The 19,336-nt window shown below is 38.4% G+C and overlaps 1 protein-coding gene across 4 annotated transcripts in view; it reads right to left on the reverse strand.

Annotated features, from left to right (window-relative positions):
• The window catches only part of ATAD5 (ATPase family AAA domain containing 5), a 48,176-nt gene that overhangs the window by 16,958 nt on the left and 11,882 nt on the right, over window positions 1-19,336 (reverse strand). For all 4 annotated transcript variants that reach the window (XM_088028382.1, XM_088028381.1, XM_028109009.2 and 1 more), the window contains exons 4-14: window positions 19,020-19,184; window positions 17,176-17,302; window positions 16,518-16,599; window positions 10,208-10,392; window positions 7,594-7,751; window positions 6,481-6,640; window positions 5,703-6,032; window positions 3,522-3,618; window positions 2,145-2,224; window positions 1,555-1,697; window positions 1,304-1,454 (exon numbers count right to left, since the gene is read on the reverse strand). In XM_088028382.1, the coding sequence (XP_087884508.1) occupies window positions 1,304-1,454; window positions 1,555-1,697; window positions 2,145-2,224; window positions 3,522-3,618; window positions 5,703-6,032; window positions 6,481-6,640; window positions 7,594-7,751; window positions 10,208-10,392; window positions 16,518-16,599; window positions 17,176-17,302; window positions 19,020-19,184 (1,678 nt within the window). The remainder of the gene's footprint in view (window positions 1-1,303; window positions 1,455-1,554; window positions 1,698-2,144; window positions 2,225-3,521; window positions 3,619-5,702; window positions 6,033-6,480; window positions 6,641-7,593; window positions 7,752-10,207; window positions 10,393-16,517; window positions 16,600-17,175; window positions 17,303-19,019; window positions 19,185-19,336) is intronic.

Here is a 19,336-nt window from a genome sequence, read left to right on the forward strand (position 1 = left end):
TAGATAAAGATCATTCATGGCTACGAAATACTGTTAGTTCAAAGAGTGATGGGGGAACTTTATAATGGATGGATCAGCCTGGAAACAACTGAACTCACCAATCCATGTTAATATCATAAACGTATCTTCGGCTCTGACACCATACAAAGTACACAGCCTTGCCTATGCATGTATGACAGCCCCGAAACAGAACCTGAATCTAACTGCCCGTTTACAAGTAAATAGGGAAGAGGAATATATTAACTGATACCATAAAGATACAATCAGCCAAATCCAAAATGTGAGAAATTTTATGAAAAATGACCCAAACAAATGGGTCAACAAATAAATGATATGAAAAGGATGAGGGAATTATTAGGGAGACTGAAAGAAATTCAAGACATTAATCAAATGTAAGATGTAAACCTTGTTTGGATCCGAATTTGCACAAAGCATTTGAAACAACAGAAAGCCAAAAGAGGAGTATGTATTAGATGAAATTAAGGTTAATTTCATTAGGCATAATTATGATACTGTGGTTATGCTTGTTAAAAAGTCCGATTATCCAGGGTCGCCTGGGTGGCTCAGTCTTGGTTAAGCATCTGCCTTTGGCTCAGGTCATGATCCCAGGGTCCTGGGATCGAGCCCCGCATCGGGGTCCCCGCTCAGCTGAGGAGTCTGCTTCTCCCTCTCCCTCTCCTCGTGTGCTCTCTCACTCACTCTCTCTCAAATAAATAAATCTTTTTTTTTTTTTAAGATTTTATTTATTTATTTGACAGAGAGACACAGCGAGAGAGGGAACACAAGCAGGGGGAGTGGGAGAGGGAGAAGCAGGCTTCCCGCTGAACAGGGAGCCCGATGCGGGGCTCGATCCCAGGACCCTGGGATCATACCTGAGCCGAAGGCAGACGCTTAACGACTGAGCCACCCAGGTGCCCGATAAATAAAATCTTTAAAAAAAACTAAAAAAGTCCTTATCAAGAGTGCCCGGCTAGCTCAGTCAGAGGAGTGTGTGACTTCTGATCATGGGGTTGTGAATTTGAGCCCCATGTTCAGTGTAGCGATTACTTAAAAATAAAATCTTAATACACGAATAAGTAAATAAATAAAGTCCTTATCAGTTAGAGATACCTATGAAGTACATATGGGTAAAATTATATGATGGTCTTGAGATTTGTTTTAAAACTGTACAGGAAAAAATTAAAAAGGCGTGTGTGTGTATAGGAAAAGATAAAAAAATGAATGGCAAAATGCTGATTATTATAATTCTTTTTGTAGATTTTTTTTCAATGATGTTATGACCTAAGGAAAATAATTTACTTACTTGGTGACTTGCCTAGGTTGTAACTATTAAAAAAACAAGGTTTTTGAGAGTTTACACCTTGCTTGTCCACTTGATGGGACTGAGTAGCTTCCTTCAGTTGAGATAGAATTTGTCTACCACTGCGCTGAGAAGACGCATTGACTTCAAATATCTAAAAGAAGAATATATGAAAGCAAGGCAGAACAGTTGGTTTTCCTTTAATTCAAGTGTAACTACTACATTAACATTCTCCCACTGTAGCTCTTACTAACCTTGAATCCAAGCTCCTGAGCACAAGCATACACTGCCGCCGTTTTTCCCACTCCTGTTGGCCCTGTTATAAGAACAGTATTGCAAAGGCGAGTCTCTTCTTCATCGTCTGAACTGCCTTTAAAATCTATGCTGTCCGACAGACCTGAAAAATTATTCAAATGCACATTACCATTTGCTAATTGCTCAGGCAGCAATTCTACCTCACGAAACCCAATGATCAAACCTTACAAACCTCTTGCAAGTAAATGCTGGAAATTTAATTTACAGAAACTAGAAAATCAAATATAAAATACCAGTTAAGAAATTTTATATAGGGGCGCCTGGGTGGCTCAGTCGTTAAGCGTCTGCCTTCGGCTCAGATCATGATCCCAGGGTCCTGGGATCAAGTCCCGCATCGGGCTCCCTGCTCGGCGGGAAGCCTGCTTCTCCCTCTCCCACTCCCCCTGCTTGTGTTCCCTCTCTCACTGTGTCTCTCTCTGTCAAATAAATAAATAAAGTATTTAAAATAAAAAAAAAAGAAATTTTATATAACTATTTAGCTAATCTAACTCAAAACGTCCAGTGAAATGGAGAAAATAACTCAAAATACCTTCCTGCTTCTCATCTTTTTTTCCCTTCAAGTTTTGTCTTTCTTCCAATTCAGCTCTCCTCTTCCAGTCTTTCAACCAACTGCCATAAGAAAATGTATGTTAATGAAAATAATTCACAGAATAGAGATATATCACTTTGAATCAACTAAATAGTAAACTATATTTACATGGGCATGAATATTTTTAAATGAAGTAACTTTTACCAAAACACACAAGAGCAACGTTATTCACTGCAACACTATTCATATTAGCTTCCAAATGGAAAAACCTAAAAGTACCTCAGTAGGAGAAAAGATACACACAGTACAGTGACCTAAGAAACCAGTACGGAGCAACTACAAAGAACTGAGGAGGGGCGCCTGCGTGGCTCAGTCATTAAGCGACTGCCTTCAGCTCAGGTCATGATCCCAGGGTGCTGGGATCGAGCCCCGCATCGGGCTCCCTGCTCAGCGGGAAGCCTGCTTCTCCCTCTCCCACTCCCCCTGCTTGTGTTCCCTCTCTCGCTGTGTCTCTCTCTCTGTCAATTAAATAAAATCTTAAAAAAAAGAACCAAGGAGACCCCATGATGAAAGATGTCTAATACACAGTGCTAAGTGTAAGTAGAAAGATGAAGTCCTAGTTTGGAGCTAGACTGCCCAAGCTTGAGTTCTAGCTCCCCGGCTTTAGAGCTGTGTGACTCTGGACAAATAATTCAACCTCTTAGGCCCATTCCTCATCTGTAAGATAAGGACAAGAGTATATTATAGTTTTGAGGATTAAATGAGCTAAGAACAATGCAAATACTTAGAACAGTGCTAGGCTCAAAGTGTTAACTATTATCATGGGTCCCTATTTCTTTGTGAAATCCTTTGGACCAGATGAGTTTAGAATTCAAAAATTTTCAGATATTAGAAAAGTAATTTGGTACATATACCACATATAACACAACACCTCTAATGGGGTCTGTGGCGTTACATCCACAATCACTTAATATTTCTATTTTTAAAAAATGTATATACTCCTAAGTGGGACCCATAAATTTGTAATATATAATAAAGTTAATAACTTTCGGTTTTCAGAACTTCTTGGATGTGGGAATCATAGACAAGGGATTATGGACCTGAATTAGTAGTAATATGATCCTATTTGTTAGGCAGAAGGGAGCTAATATATGTATAAAATTTTTTCTGTAAGGTTTTACAAGAAACCTTTAATAGTTGTTACCTCTGGAAAGTAGAAATGGGAGAAAAGAGGGATATTTACTTTTCACATTTTTCTTTTTTTAAGATTTTACCATGTATTACTTTATAATTTCTAGATTTTTAGTATAAATAAAACAAAGCAGTAAAACTAGATCCATAAACAATTTCTCAATTTTTTTTACAAGTTTTACCAACCTATGTAACTTTTTTATAGCTAGCTCATTGCCTATGAGTTCACTGGAGTTCTGAGGTTGATACTTTTCTGTCCAAAGCATGTCTTCAGTTCCAGAATCTAAAGCAAAAAATTTATATTAAAACATTTGTCCGTGACATAAGAATATATTCTGAGACATCTATAGTATTGTTCCATGTAAACAATGAGTATTTATACAAGTATTTATATCTACAAAATGCCAAAGGGTCAATTTCAAAACTTTACTTTTAAAATTCTTTTTAATTTTTAGTATTTTTAATTGAGAGAGGGAGCCGGGGGAGAGAGAGCATGAGTCGGGGGAGGGGCAGAGGAACAAGCAGACTCCCTGCTGACTGAGGAGCCCAACCCTGGACTTGATCCCAGGACCCTGACTGAGATCATGACCTGAGCTGAAGTCAGACGCTTAACTGCCTGAGCCACCCAGGTGGCCCACATTTAATATTTTTCATATCAAAAACCTTTCCCCTTAAAAGCTAACCACCACTACAGTGCCTGGGTGACTTAGGTAAGCGTCCAATTCTTGATCTCAGTTCAGGTGTTGATCTCAGGGTTTGAGTTCAAGCCTTGTTGGGCTCCACGCTGGGCATGGAGCCTACTTTAAAAAGGGGGGGAGGGGTGCCTGGGTGGCTCAGTTGTTAAGCGTCTGCCTTCGGCTTGGGTCATGATCTCGGGGCCCTGGTATTGGGCCCCACGTTGGGCTCCCTGCTCTGCAGGAAGCCTGCGTCTGCCTCTCCCATTCCTCCTGCTTGTGTTCCCTCTCTCGCTGTGTCTCTCTCTGTCAAATAAATAAATAAAATCTAAGAGGAAAATAAATTAATTAATTAAAAAAGGGGGGCGCCTGGGTGGCTCAGGTGGTTAAGGAACCAACTCTTGATTTTGGCTCAGGTCATGATATCAGGGTCATGAATTCAGGGTAGCAAGATCAAGCCCCATGTCTGGCTCCACACTTAGGAGTCTGCTCCTCTCCCTCTCCTTCTGTCACCCCCCCACCCCCGCACCCCGGCATGCTTTCTCTCTCAAATAAATAAATAAATCTTAAAAATAAATAAATAAATAAAAGGCTAACCACCATAAAGTCTCATGACAGTAAGGTTTAAAAATACACATTTAGGGACGCCTGGTGGCTCAGTCGGTGTCTCCCTTCAGCTCAGGTAATGATCCCAGGGTCTTGGGATCGAGCCCGGCAGCAGGCTCCCTGCTCAGCGGGGAGCCTGCTTCTCTCTCTGCCTGCTGCTCCCCCTGCTCGTGCTCTCGAGCACACGCACTCTCTCTCTGTGACAAATAAGTAGATAAATAAATAAATATCTTAAAAAAAAAGTACACATTTAGAGGTGCTTGGCTGGCTCAATTGGTACAGCATGCGACTCTTGATCTTGGGGTCGTGAGTTCAAACTCCACACTGGGGTAGAGATTACTTAAAAAAAATTTAAGTATATTAAAAAATAAATAAAAGTACACATTTAAAATTTTAATAATCACTAAAAAAATGAAATATGAAAAATGATTTATACTATAACAAATAATCTAAAGAGCAAAGGCAGCATAATTTTAGTGCAACTTCCTTTGATCCCCTGAAATAAAACATTAAACTGTCCTATTAAGTCAGCCTGGGTAAACGGACATATGCTACACTCCCATTTGAGAAGGCTGAATGTTGTAAAGATGCCAGTTCACTCCAAATTAATCTATACATTAATGCAAAATCAAAACCCCAATGGGATTTGTGGTAGGAGGATCTACAGTTCATTCAGCAGTGTAGCTACATGAACATAGTTTAAAAAAACAATAGAAGACTTGCTGTAGAGTATCAAAACATACTCTAAAGCTATGAATTAATTAATTCAACAGAATACTTTGAAAAAGCTAGATAACCCAAATAGGAACATGTCAGAGACATGTGAAACAGATATAAAATAAATTGTATAATTCCAGGTTTTTACAAAAGCACACGTATTTACAGAAGCACAGTAAAATCAAAGACCAAACACCAATCTGTTAAATGTGGTATTCTTTAAGGCTGTAATTAGTAAGGCTTCCACTCGTTTTACACACATATATTGCTTGAATGTTGCGATGAGCGATGAACATATATTAAAGAGAAGAGAAAATGAGAGGTTAAATAAACAAGTGTTCTAGGACCAGAAGAAGAAGATCTAATTTACCAGGAAAAGGAGATCTTTCTGAGGGAGACTCTTTGTCATCATCTATTATGAGAACATCAGGATCTTCAACTGCTTCTGTTTCTACTTTACATGTTGTACTCAAGGCAGTTTGTTTCTTCCTGGATGTTTTAGAAAGAAGGCCTTTACAAGAGTCTAGCTTTATCCCAGTGGAGTTGTTTCTTTTGTCAAGCTCTTCTGGTTTCCCACTTATCTTTTTTGGACTTTGTGAATACTCGTTTGGTTTCTTTCTTTTTGACTTAGGAATTTCCGTTTCCACTCGTTTCCTTTTGCTTTCTTTTTGGTTGACACTGGGCTCTCGTTGTGGACTTTCTATTTCAGAAATTACAGAAATGCATGTGCTTACTAATCAACGAAAACCAAATTTTAATATCCAACCATCTTAATGTCACTTCAAAATATCCAATACTCTTACTACTACAAAATGAAGAAGAATCAAATGTGGCACACTGAAAGCAAGCAGGCTACCTTGTTATTTAGATTGCCTTTTATACAAGCTATGTAAATTCAAATGATCTCATCTAAGGCTTTCCTTAAATGAACTATTAATATTTTAACATAGTTAAAGCTGTCTTTGGGCTCGCATCTGTGGAAAACGGCAGGGGCCAACACTGCACTGAACAAGATGCTTTACTTCAGTTGAACAAATTTCCCTGCCAACCATAAGCAATATTCTCTGTGGACTTGCAAGAGTCAATGACCAAGACTTAATGCTTTCAAAAGCAAAATGTTAATGTAAATGATAATACTTATCACTAGCCTTGTTTATGATGACACTCAGAAAGCACCTGGTGCTCACTTCGTTTTTTTAGAAGCAAAGAAAAATATTTCCTCAAAGAAAATTCAGGATTTGACCACCTAATTTCCTCCAGCAAAAGATTTCTTACTTCTTCAGTCAAATCTTTCCTTCTTTCCACAAACTGCAATAAAGAATAAAATGCTCAGTAACAGACATTGTCTATTTTTTTAAAGATTTTTATTTTTTTTTAAATAATCTCAGGCGCCTGGGTGGCTCAGTCAGTTAAGTGTCTGCCTTTAGCTCAGGTCAAGATCTCAGGGTCCTGGGATCGAGTCCTGCATCGGACTCCCTGCTCAGCGGGAAGCCTGCTTCTCCCTCTCCCACTTCCCCTGCTTCTGTTCCGTCTCTTGTGTCTCTCTGTCAAATAAATAAAATCGTTAAAAAAAAAAAAAAAGATCTCAGGGTCCTGGAATTGAGCCTGGCATCAGGCTCCCTGCTCAGGGGAGGCGTCTGCTTCTCCCTCTGCCCCTCCCCCCACTTGCTCTCTGTCTCTGTCTCAAATAAATAAAATATTAATAAGTAAATAAATAATAATCTCTGCACCCAATATGGGGCTCAAACTCATAACCCTGAGATCAAGAGTCTCTTGCTCCACTGACTGAGCCAGGTAGGTGCCCCCTACACTGTCTATTAATATTAGTCACAACTACTTTCTGACTATAATAAGTCAGTATTAATGCAGGAGAAGCTTTAGTGACTAAATACAACCTTGACAATGAAGCTGCATTTGCATACTTTTGAAGGACTTAGTTCATATTTTTTTTGTTCCATCTTTCAACTTACACATTTATTACACTAGAATGCTAACTTATACAATATCTAAATGTGCTATTAATCTAGTGTTCTTTTGAAATTGGCTACCATTAATTTTTTGGGGGGCTACCATTAATTCTTAAAGCATTTCTAAAGCTCTGGGAATATTTAAGAGATGTCTACCCCAATTGGGATTTATTTTTTAAAACTGGATTCTAGGGAAAAAAATGAACTTCAGACCATAATAGATTTCCATATGTTTTTCCCTTTTGAAAGAGGTGAAGGAAACACCCTGCAATGGATGAGCTCTACAGTACTTACCCCAACAGCAGACTTAGTACTTTTAGAATTTGAATTCAATGTTGAAAATTCACCAAGAGCAAGAACACATTTTGAGAGATCTAGTACTTTAGTATTCAGTTCTTTAAGTTTGGTTAAGAGAGAGCAAGTAGGTGGTTTCAAATGCCACAAATGGGATCCTAAAGAAAAATAGAAAACAAGTATCTTAATTACTTGCGTTCACATACATCAAATGCCAAATATGCAAACATGAAAAGACTTGACAACTACATAGTTAAACACAAAGATTCCAGAACTCAGTGAGCACACAGCAAACCCATTCTTCCTGCAAACAAATACAATAAAAATTACTGAGCCTTCTGTTCCAACTGTTTAAAATAACCAAGCAACAGCAAACTTTCTTTTCTTTTTCTTTCTTTCTTTTTTAAAAGATTTTATTTATTTATTTGACAGAAAGAGAGCACAAGCAGGGGGAGCAGCAGACTCCCCGCTAAGCAGGGAGCCTGACATGGGGCTCAATCCCAGGACCCTGAGATCACGACCTGAGCCGAAGGCAGACGCTTAACTGACTGAGCCACCCAGGTGCCCTCTTTTCTTTTTAAATCAACCTTGCTACTCAGGGTAAAAATTTCAGGGGCAGTTGGCATCCTGCTTTAAAATTTAAACTTTGAAGTCAGACCTGGGTTCAAATCCAGACTGTGCCACTTGCTAGCTAGGTGAGCATGGGCAAGGTCCTAAACCTTAGTTTCTTCTTCTCTACAATGGGGGTGGCAATAGTCAACATCCTAGAGTTGTTATGGAGATTAAATTAGTCACGTATACAGTGCTCAGCAGAATGCCAGATACTAGTAAACCAATGTGCAGTAACTCTTTTAAGGTTCTAAAACAGATTCCCTCTGTGCTTGCCTCATCTCCTCATCTACAAATACATATGCTAAGTTTTACAGTAGCACTCTGGTGAAAAAGTGTTTATTAATATCAGGGAAGAAAAACAGAACTAATTTCTATAGTTGAATATACTATTAAAAAATGCTGTAGGGGCGCCTGGGTGGCTCAGTCGTTGAGCATCTGCCTTCGGCTCAGGTCATGATCCCAGAGTTCTGGGATTGAGCCCTGCATCGGGTTCCCTGCTCTGTGGGAGGCCTGCTTCTCCCTCTCCCACTCCCCCTGCTTGTGTTCCCTCTCTCGCTGTCTCTGTCAAATAAATAAATAAAAATCTTTAAAAAAAGTTGCTGTATAAAACTAAACTGGTGAAAATAACAAGAAAGATTTCATCAACTGACTGGCCAATGGCTGAGTTAGGGAAAAAAGGGAAAGTAAAATATCATTAGAAAGACTGGCTAGGAATTTGCCTGTATAAATGGGAGTATGAGAGGCATCTGGGTGGCTCAGTCGGTTGAGCATCTGATTTCAGCTCAGGTCATGATCTCGGGATCTTGGGATCGAGCCCTGTGTCGGGCCCCCCATTCAGCGGGGAGTCTGCTTGTCCCTCTTCCCCTGCTCATGCTCTTTCTTTCTCTCTCATAAATAAATAAATAAACCTAAATGGGAGGCTGAAGAAAACTCAAAAACTACCAAGGTCAGGGGCACCTGGGTGACTCAGTTGTAAAGCGTTAAGCGTCTGCCTTCAGCTCGGGTCATGGTCCCAGGATCCTGGGATCAAGCCCTGCAACAGGCTCCCTGCTTGGTGGGGGGCCTGCTTCTCCCTCTCCCACTCCCCCTGCTTGTGTTCCCTCTCTCGCTGTGTCTCTGTCAAATAAATAAATAAAATCTTCAAAAACAACAAAAAACTACCAAGGTCAGAAACACAAAATGAAAAGAGAACACAGAATATATTTCGTGAGTAGAGGGAGTGCATTAAACCAAACCACAACGCCAGCTAAGAAGAATACAAGGGCTTTTGTGCTGGCCAAAAAAACAAAATAAAACAAAACCAAAAACAGACACCTCTAGGCAGGGACAATGATGAGAAAGATATAAAGCTTTATACACTTTTGGTAATTAAAAACTAGATAAGTAAAATAAGATTGTGGTTGCTACAGCATTTGAATCCAAATAGAAGCATATTCTGATCAAGCTAAGACCACTGTGCAAGCAGCTCACCCTTGTGCCTGGTGCATGTGAGGAAAGGGTGAAGTGGAGCGTGCAGCACTGCGACTTGTTACCTATTCCAGCAGATATTTATATGGTTTGAGAGAGGAAAAGCTGTTCTGGAAAGGAGGCAAACAGATTGCTCTTGAACATTCAACAGCCCATTGGAAAGAACAGAGCTGCAGCTCCTCTGAGAAAGTCTTAGCGATGATCTGTTCACACACAGGCTACGTGTGTGAAGAGCACTGCCTTCCATTTAGAACACAGTGCCTCTCTGGAGAACAACATCCACTGGGGTCCCCCCCACACGTGCCTGTTCTCCACCAGCACAAGGGGTGCACAGCAGCTGAGGGCTGAGGATGCTGCTGGCTCTCTTGCCCCGACCCCCCCATTCGGGAAAGTGGGTCCAAGAATGAAACACATCCTTCGAATTCCCACTTAAATCCCCTTAAGAATTATCTTTAAACCTTAGCCTCATTTTAAGTCAACTTACGGTTTCACGTTACTTCCAACATTTAAAAATATTTCATTATGACAAACGCACCATCATCTTTTTGTCGTACGTGGACGACTCTCTGGAAACCAGCACTCACTGCACTGTACGCATCTAATGCAGCAGCTTTCTTTGCAATCTGTCGTTTCAGCAAATCCGGCAACCCACTCATTAGAAAGTCACGCTTTGCTTTAAACTGCACATCATAATCCTGAGACTTTTCGGATGTATCTTGACTTTCAAGAAAATGATGTGAAAGAAGAAAGCTAAGGTTATACACACTTAAAAAAAATAAACTATAAAACACTTCTAATTGAATTTGAAAAAATCAGCTACCTGAGATGTTAGCTGGTCAAATTCATTTTTTGCTTATCATAAAAACAAGTCTATCAGTTGTAAGAAAATAAGGAAAAATAAGTATATATAGAAAAATCATTTGAAGGACATCCACCAAAGTGTTAACAGAGACTATCTTTGAGTGGTGAGTTTTTGCCCTTATGTCTTTTGTCTTCTTTAAGAAACAAGCATTTATATTATAATCAGAAAACAAAGTAAGTGTTGTATTTCAAAAAGTTAATGCAAGAATTTCTAATGTGATACTGTTTCCCAAATAATAGCAAGAACATTACGGCCCTTACTACTGATGCCTCAGTTTTACCTGGCTTATCTTCATATTGCTAATCATAAGAGTCTTGACTTCAGTGGGAGGGAGGTGAGGGGGTAGGGGAGGATGGGATGCTGGAGTAGTGGAGGGGGGAAGAGTGTGGTCTCACAGCTTATTTGCCCCTCCTAGCCTGTCATATACACAGTGAGGATTCTCTACAAACAGAAATTTGGGTTGGTAATTAAAAAGAGGCTACAAAAACTTCCATTTCTTGTTTCCTTTTCTATTTGAGAGAAATGAGGGAAAGATGAGATCTAAAGCCCGAGTGAAGGAATTAATCTTAGAAAAGAGGTGGTGTACCTTTTTTACTGTTAATTGGAAGGAAGGAGGAAAAGATGGGTGAAGCTGTAGCTAAACGAGTATGTGCCTGGGGTGCCCGGCTGGCTCAGTTGGTAGAGCATGTAACTCTTGATCTTGGGGTTGTTAAGTTTGAGCCCCATGTTGGCTGTAGAGATTACTTAAAAATAAAATCTTAGAAAAAAAACAGTATGTGCCTATAGCAGAAGGTAAACTTTAGGGTAGTAATGTAAAATATATACATATTATATATATGTTATACAATATATGTTATATACAATTATAAATAGTTTGGGAGCATGTGTGCGCGTGTATGTGTGTATTTCCTAGCTTTATCCGCTAAGAAGGCCTAGAAGCATTGATACCTCAGGAGCAATGAGTAAAATAAGCACCTAGATCTTGTTTTCTAAATACCATCCTCCACTAAAAGGAACCAGGGCTCTGTGGAGAAAAGGCTATTTTACAAAGCTGGGAGAGGGCAAATCAAAGATGAACCTGGAACATCTTCCTGTTTCAGAAAGTAAGGAATGCTGAATAAATGACGGGGATGTGTCAAAGGGGCACAGAAACCAAGCTTTTTAGCCAGAAAGCCTCCCACTGGCTAAATGAGAAACAATCTGAGTATCAAAATAAACATTAATGGATTAAAATTCCATAAAAAATAGGAAATAATGAATAAATGAATAAATAAGTAAATGAGATATGTAGAAGCACTTTCTCATAGCAGCCAACAAATAGAAAAAGAACAGATAATCAGCAACAGCTAATCACCATTTGACAATGATCATAGTGTGGTTAATCCAGGTGTAAGCCATCAATGTTAATGCTAATAACTGGAAGTCTGCTGAAGAACAAGATATTGGCATTATCTTAGAATGCCTTCCCCCAAATATGAATCAGTTTCAAAGAGAAAGGGTGAATCTAAAGTGGAGAAATACAGCAGATGTCAACAGTCCAGCTGCTCAAGGTCGGCATCACTAGTGATGAGAGGGGTTAAGGTCACATACACCACTTTATGTGATGTACTGAGAAGAGCAGAGCACCGTTTCTGTGGTAATCCTGACAAGAATGTAGAACCATAGTCTCATAATGAGGAAACATCAGACAGACCCAGGTTGAGAGTCATCCTACAACACACACAGTCTGCGCACGTCAATAAAAATGGTCAAGGAAATGGGAAATCTTGGTGAAGGGGATACGGAGTTCTTTGTAGTATTCTGGCAACTTTTCTTAAAGTTATTTCAACATAAATTATTTTTTAAATTCTTTCATTGCACACCAATTTAGGAACATAAGAATAATTCTAAGAAACTTAAGTAGTCCAAAACCAGCAAATTTCTTCCTTCAAACAATTCTACTGGCTAAAGCAAATGCATATAAGATGAAATGCTAGACTGTGGGATCTATAGGTTAAAAAAAGAAATCAATTGTATTTCTATATACTAGAAATCAACAATTAGAAAATAATACCATTTACAATAATATTAAATACATGAAATACTTAGAGATAAATTTAACACAACATGTATAAAACCTCTACATTGAGAACCACAGAAATTAAAAACTCAAATAGAAATATATACCATGTTCTTGGATCAGAAGACTTAATATTATTAAGGTATCAATTCTCTCACAATTTAATACAATCATTAGCAAAATCCCAGCAGAATTCTACATGAAGTTCCTAACATCTTTATTCACAATAGCTTAAAACTGGAAACAACCCAAATGTCCACCAACAGGAGAAGAGACGGACAAAGGTGGTGTATCCATACAGTGGAATACTACTCAGCAAAAATATAACAATGAACTACCGATATATAGTTGACCCTTGAACGTGGGAGTTATGGGTGCCGACCCCCTGTGCAGTCAAAGATGCATGTATAATGTTTGACTCCCCCAAAATTTACCTACTAATAATAGCTTACTGTGGACCAGAAGCCTTCCTGACTCACATTAACCACTGATTAACACATAGTCTATGTTGTGTGTATTATATGCTATATTCTTTACAATAAAGTAAGCTAGTGACAAAAATAGTAAAAAAGTCCTAAAGAAAATATATTTTTACAGCACCATAATGTAAAACATACATGTAAGGGGGCCTGTGCCATTCAAGCCATGTGGTTCGTTCAAGAGTCGACTGTATTTGAGGATGAATAAATCTCAAAATCAGCACGCTGAATGAAAGAGGCCAGGTTAAAAAAAGGGTACATATGATTTCACTAATAAAGAATTCTAGAAAATGCAAATTAACATAAAGAAAAAGAGATTGGCACTTGTCTGGGCCGGGACTAGGAGGAGGACTGCTGGAGGGCATGAGGAGTCTTTCGGAGGGCAAAGGAAATAAATCCGTATCTGTATGGTGGGGTGGTGCGTTCACTACATATCCAACTGACAAAGCTCATCAAGCTACGTGCTTTCAATGAAGGTGACTATATGTAAATTATACCTCAATGAGGTTTAAAAATTTAACTTATCGATTAAAAATAATAATAAAAGGTAGGGGCGCCTGGGTGGCTCAGTCGTTAAGCGTCTGCCTTCGGCTCAGGTCATGAACCCAGGGTCCTGGGATTGAGCCCCACATCGGGGTCCCTCCTCGGCGGGAGCCTGCTTCTCCCTCTCCTACTCCCCCTGCTTGTGTTCCTGCTCTCGCTATCTCTCTCTGTCAAATAAATAAATAAAATCTTTAAAAATAATAATAAAGGGGGCGCCTGGGTGGCTCAGTCGTTAAGTGTCTGCCTTTGGCTCAGGTCATGATCCCAGGGTCCTGGGATCGAGCCCCGCATCAGGCTCCCTGCTCTGCGGGAGGTCTGCTTCTCCCTCTCTCACTCCCCCTGCTTGTGTTCCCTCTCTCGCTGTGTCTCTCTCTCTGTCAAATAAATAAATAAAATCTTTAAAAAAAATAAATAAAAATAAAAAATAAAATAAAAATAATAGTAAGGTGAAAGAATAAAAAATATACCACTGTAAACCTATACAGAATGGCTAAAATTAAAAAGTCTGATAATGCCAAATGTTAGAGACTGGAACTCTCATACACTGCCCGTGGGAATGTAAAATGGAACACCACTTGGGAAAACAGCTCGGCAGATTCTTATAACGTTAAACATACACCCACCCAGTGACAGAGCAATTCCATTTCTAGGTATTTACTCAAGAGAAATGAGAACACTGTTTACACAAGTGTATGCAATGTTCACAGCAGCCTAATTAATAATAGCCAAATACTGGAAACAACCCAAATGACCATCAATAAAAGAATGGATAAACGAACTGTGGTATATTCATATAAGGAATATTATTCAGCAATAAAAAAGAACAGACTACTGATACATTACCCTGACTGAAAGAAGCCAGAGACAAAAGTGTATCTCCTGTATGATTTCATTTCTATGAAATTCTAGGAAAGGCAAACCAATCTATATCAACAGAAAACAGATCAGAAATTGCATGGGAGTTGGAGGCAGGGATTAACTGCAAAGAGGCACAAAGGAACTTTTTTGAGTGTGATGAAAATGCTTTCTCTTTATTGTTGTGGTGATTACACAGATGTGTGCATTTGTTAAACCTCAAACTGTTTACTTGACATTGTATGAATATGATTGTATGTACATTAACCTGAATAAAGGTGATTTTTTAAAAAAGTGTGTGTCCTGAACAAAAGCAATTAGATATAAAAGAATACATATATAAAGTTTACACGAAGTTCTGAAACAGACAAAACTAATCCATGGTGACAGAAATCAAACTAATCAATGACGATGAAATCAGGATAGTGGTAACCTTTTGTTGTGGTAGGATGGGAATAACAGAAAAAGAGTAACCTTTCAGGAGTAAAATAAATAGGTTAAATCTTGATTTAATGTACTTTTGAAAACCGTTATGCTGAAGAATGATGCATTTAACAAAGCCAATGAACAAACAAAACAGAAACGGACTGATGACACAGGAAACAAAGTGTTGGCTACCAGAGTGGGGAAGGGGAGGGGGCAGACAAAATAGGGGAAGGGGATTAACAGGTACAAACTTTGAGTCATAAACCAGTTAAGTCACGGGGATGAAATGTACAGCACAGGAAGTACAGTCATCGACTGCAGCAACTTTCTGTACAGTGACAGATGGTAACTTATGGGGATCTTTTTGTAACATATAAAAGTATTGAATCACTATTACGTATGTCTCAAACTAACAGGATATTGTATGTCAATTATACTTCAATACAAAAAAGATTTGTGCATTTAACAGTATGTAATTATACCTCAATAAAAGTGGAAGAGGAAAAAATAACCTGAACCATGAGGTCCCTAAACCTGGTCTTCTGCCATCATGCCATCCACTTGCACAGGGATACCAGAACTTGAGTGTCATCCTCACACCTTCCTCTCTCCTACCCCCAGCCCCCAGATCTAATTAATCATTATGGATTTTGATCTAGCAAACTGATCCAGCAGTCAGAATAAACTTTCCAAAATTCCAAATGTTTATGTCCATACCTGTGTTTAAAACCCTCTGACTGCTTCTTATTGCCCTTAGCATAATGACAAAATTCTTGCACATGGTCCAAAGGTGCTACGTGGGCTGGCATCCACCTCTCCAGCTTAATCCTACATTTCTCTCGCCTCTGCTCTCTGTGCTCAAGTCACACTGGCATTCTTTCAACTTTCTCTATTTGCCATGCTCCTTCCAGCTACAGGGACAATGCAGACTGTTCCCTCTGGTTAGAACACTGTTCCACCCCAATGAACTCCTGCTCATCCTTCAGTTGAGGTGACATTTCCTCAGCAAAGCCTTGTTTGACCAGACCAAATCCACTTAATATAAACTTTAGTAGAACTTGGTACCTCTCCTTAATACAACTGCAATTTTTCATTTGTTGGCCCAGTTAATGTTTAATCATAGATTATCTTTCCTCTAGAGTATAAGCCTCATGAGGACAGGGAATGTGTCTTGTTTTGTTCCCATAATATTCCCAGTGCCAAATACATTGCCTGGTACATAGTAGGTATTTAAAGATTTTATTTTATTCATTTTTTTTTTAATGTAATCTCCACCCCCAGTGTGGGGCTCAAACTCATGACCTCGAGATCAAGAGTTGCACGCTCCTCCAACTGAGCCAGCCAGGTGCTCCATAGCAAGTATTTAAATATTTACTGAATAAGTTCATAATCAGTTCTTCGGTGATTTTGGTTTATTTCTCCACGGTTTCATCTAGAGATGGGCCACAAAGTGTCTGATCTTCAAATTGCAGTTGTAGCACTGTCAATATTGTCATCTTTAAAAGTGCATTTATTAAAGCCTCAAATGATAACGTACATGCTTTCTCATCAAAGTAAAGGAAAAAATACAAAAAACATTCTGTAAGATACTTCGGCATTTAAAAATTTGTATTGGACTGACCTGCTTTCATCAAAACCAAGAATAGGATCAGCTGTTTTTTGAGCCTTTCTGGTAAGAAATAAAGGAGCAACTTTCATTTTCCCTTAGAAAAATAAATACTTAGGTTAGTGTCAATGTTTATAATCTCTACTTACCTCCGGTTACTTTCAAATTATATCTCTACCTTCTTAAACTTAAAAAAAATTAACCCTTTTAATTTTTTTAACCTTTAAAAAAACTAACTTTTTAATTCAAAAAATTTCTATATAATGATCTGGTCTCCTAATGTCATTATCAGAATCTCCTGGCAACTTTTTTTTTAAACTATAGATTCTCACAACCCACCTCCAGAGATTCTTAGTCAATATGCCTAGGGAAGGACCTAAAGATTTAAGAAATTTTTTAATTTACTCTGGTGATTTTGATGATCCATCAGGTTTGGGAACCTCTAAACTTAACAGGCTAAATAGATAGGTAGAAATGAAATAACCTGAATGTACTCAATTACCTTTATAAAACTCTTCACTACCTTTTAACTTTACTTATTAAAATAGAAATACTTAATATAATTAAAAGTGTACACTGTAGAAGACACGGAATTAAAATGACAGCATTCAGAGCAATATAATCCCTCTAAAACATTCTAATGTTCATCATAAACATTATCAAATTTGATTACCAGGTACATTTTTAGGAGTCTTGTTTAGTTTTTTTCCTAGCACATCATTCAGACACTGAAGTTTCTTCTGATTTTTCTCAGGATGCTTTGAAGAAGTACGATTTGAATCGATTATTATTACAGAGTCCTAAGACAGAACAATAAAAATATTTTAAAAATATGTCATGCAATTGATGTTTTAAAATAGCAAAAGGATTATGATGCTAGAAGCCACAAGTAAGATGACACTAGCAGGTCCAAAGCTCTCTCCATCAGACACCACCTCACCAATACAGAAAACATATAGTGACAATAGCCTACACTACATCATACAAGTTCACATATCAAAGAGTGGATTTATTATGACCATGGGTCTTCTTCTTTTTTTTTTTTACGATTTTATTTATTTATTCGAGAGAGAGAGAATGAGAGATAGAGAGCACGAGAGGGAAGAGGGTCAGAGGGAGAAGCAGACTCCCTGCCAAGCAGGGAGCCCGATGTGGGACTCGATCCCGGGACTCCAGGATCATGACCTGAGCTGAAGGCAGTCGCTTAACCAACTGAGCCACCCAGGCGCCCCATGGGTCTTCTTTTTTAAAGAAGCAACTAACAGATTTTATTCCAGACAAAAGAATCAATATGACCAAACTATAAAAATTTTAGCTATACTCTTTGAAAGCTATACATCCTATAAATGTATTAGATGAAGTCTGATACGTTTCCATGTGGTCAGCATACATTTACTGAGCATCTCTTATATGCCAGGCAATATAGCAGGCACTGAAAGTACACAGTCAGATGAAACAAGAGTTGGCTTCAAGGTTACACCAAGGCTTAGGGGACAGAAGGAGAGCTAGTCTATAAGTAGGTAGTTCTGAAACAGTATGGTGAGAGCAGTATTGACCAAAATACAAAAAACTGTATAAGTCTACTTGCCTTGAAGGCATCAGTAAAGCTTTCAAGTGGAGGCATTATTCCTAATAGCCAAAAAGCAGAAACAACCCAAATGTCCATCAAGAGGTAATGGGTCAATAAAATGTGATATATATCCATACAATGGGGTATTATTTGGCAATAAAAAGAAATGAAATATTGATGCTACAACATGGGATGAAGCTTGAGAACATTATGATGGGTGAAGCCAGACACAAAGGACCATATCTTGTATGTATGATACCATTTATATGAAATGTTCAGAATAGGCAAATCTATAGAGACAGGAAGTAGATTAGTGGTTGGCTACGGCTGGGGGAGGAGAGATTAGGAAGTGACAGCCAAGGGGAATGGGGGTTCTTTTTGGGGTAATGAAATGTTCTAAAATTGTGGTGATGGATGCACAACTCTGTGACTATATTAAAAGCCATGAATTGTACACTTTAAATAGTGAATTGTATGGTATGTGACTTGTATCTCTATAATAAAGCTGGTTTTAAAAAAAGAGGAATTGTTAGCATTTAGCAGGACTTAATGTTTGAGTAGGAATTCTTCAGGTAAAAGAGAGTACTTGGAATATGCATTTCAAGCTGAGACTACAAACTGGAAAAAGTAAAAACTGCACCATTTGGGGAGAAATAAATAATTTAGTGTGACTAGAGCAAATAGTGTATGAGGAAGGTGGTTGTTTTGAGGAAAGGGAAGAGCTAATTCGGCCTATAAAGGATCTCAGATGACTTAATAAGGATTCAGACTGTATTATTCTACAGGCAAAAGAACCAAAAGATTCTAAAACAGAACTGAAAACATTCTTTCTACCACCTCAAGGGTATCTTACAGTTCTACCCTATAACTTTATAATGGTTTCCTTCTCCCACTCCAAGCACCAGAATAGGACAGAACTCATACCAATAAATATTTCTAATACTTACTTCTGTTTCTGACAATTGCTTCCTTTCAGGAGGTGTCTGATGTCTAGATGAACGTCTCAAGGGTGTCACTATTTCTTCAGTAGCTTTTGACCTACTAATGTGTAAAGCTTTTGCTTTTTCAATCAATTGTTTTGCTTTAGATACATTTTTGGAAGCACTGCTTGCCTAAACAAAAAAATATGAAATATTAATTTAGGTCAGTGGCAAACATTTTATATTTAATAATAAAAAAATTAGAAAAGGTAAAACTTTGGAGACAGTAAAAAAGGTCAGTGGTTGCCAGGAGTTAAGTGGGGAGGAAGGGATGAACAGGCACA

The sequence above is a fragment of the Eumetopias jubatus genome, unplaced genomic scaffold (assembly GCF_037043125.1).
Source record: "Eumetopias jubatus isolate StellerSeaLion01/CBP00866 unplaced genomic scaffold, mEumJub1_p1.0 scaffold_10, whole genome shotgun sequence".
In the NCBI taxonomy this organism is placed as follows: Eukaryota; Metazoa; Chordata; class Mammalia; order Carnivora; family Otariidae; genus Eumetopias; species Eumetopias jubatus.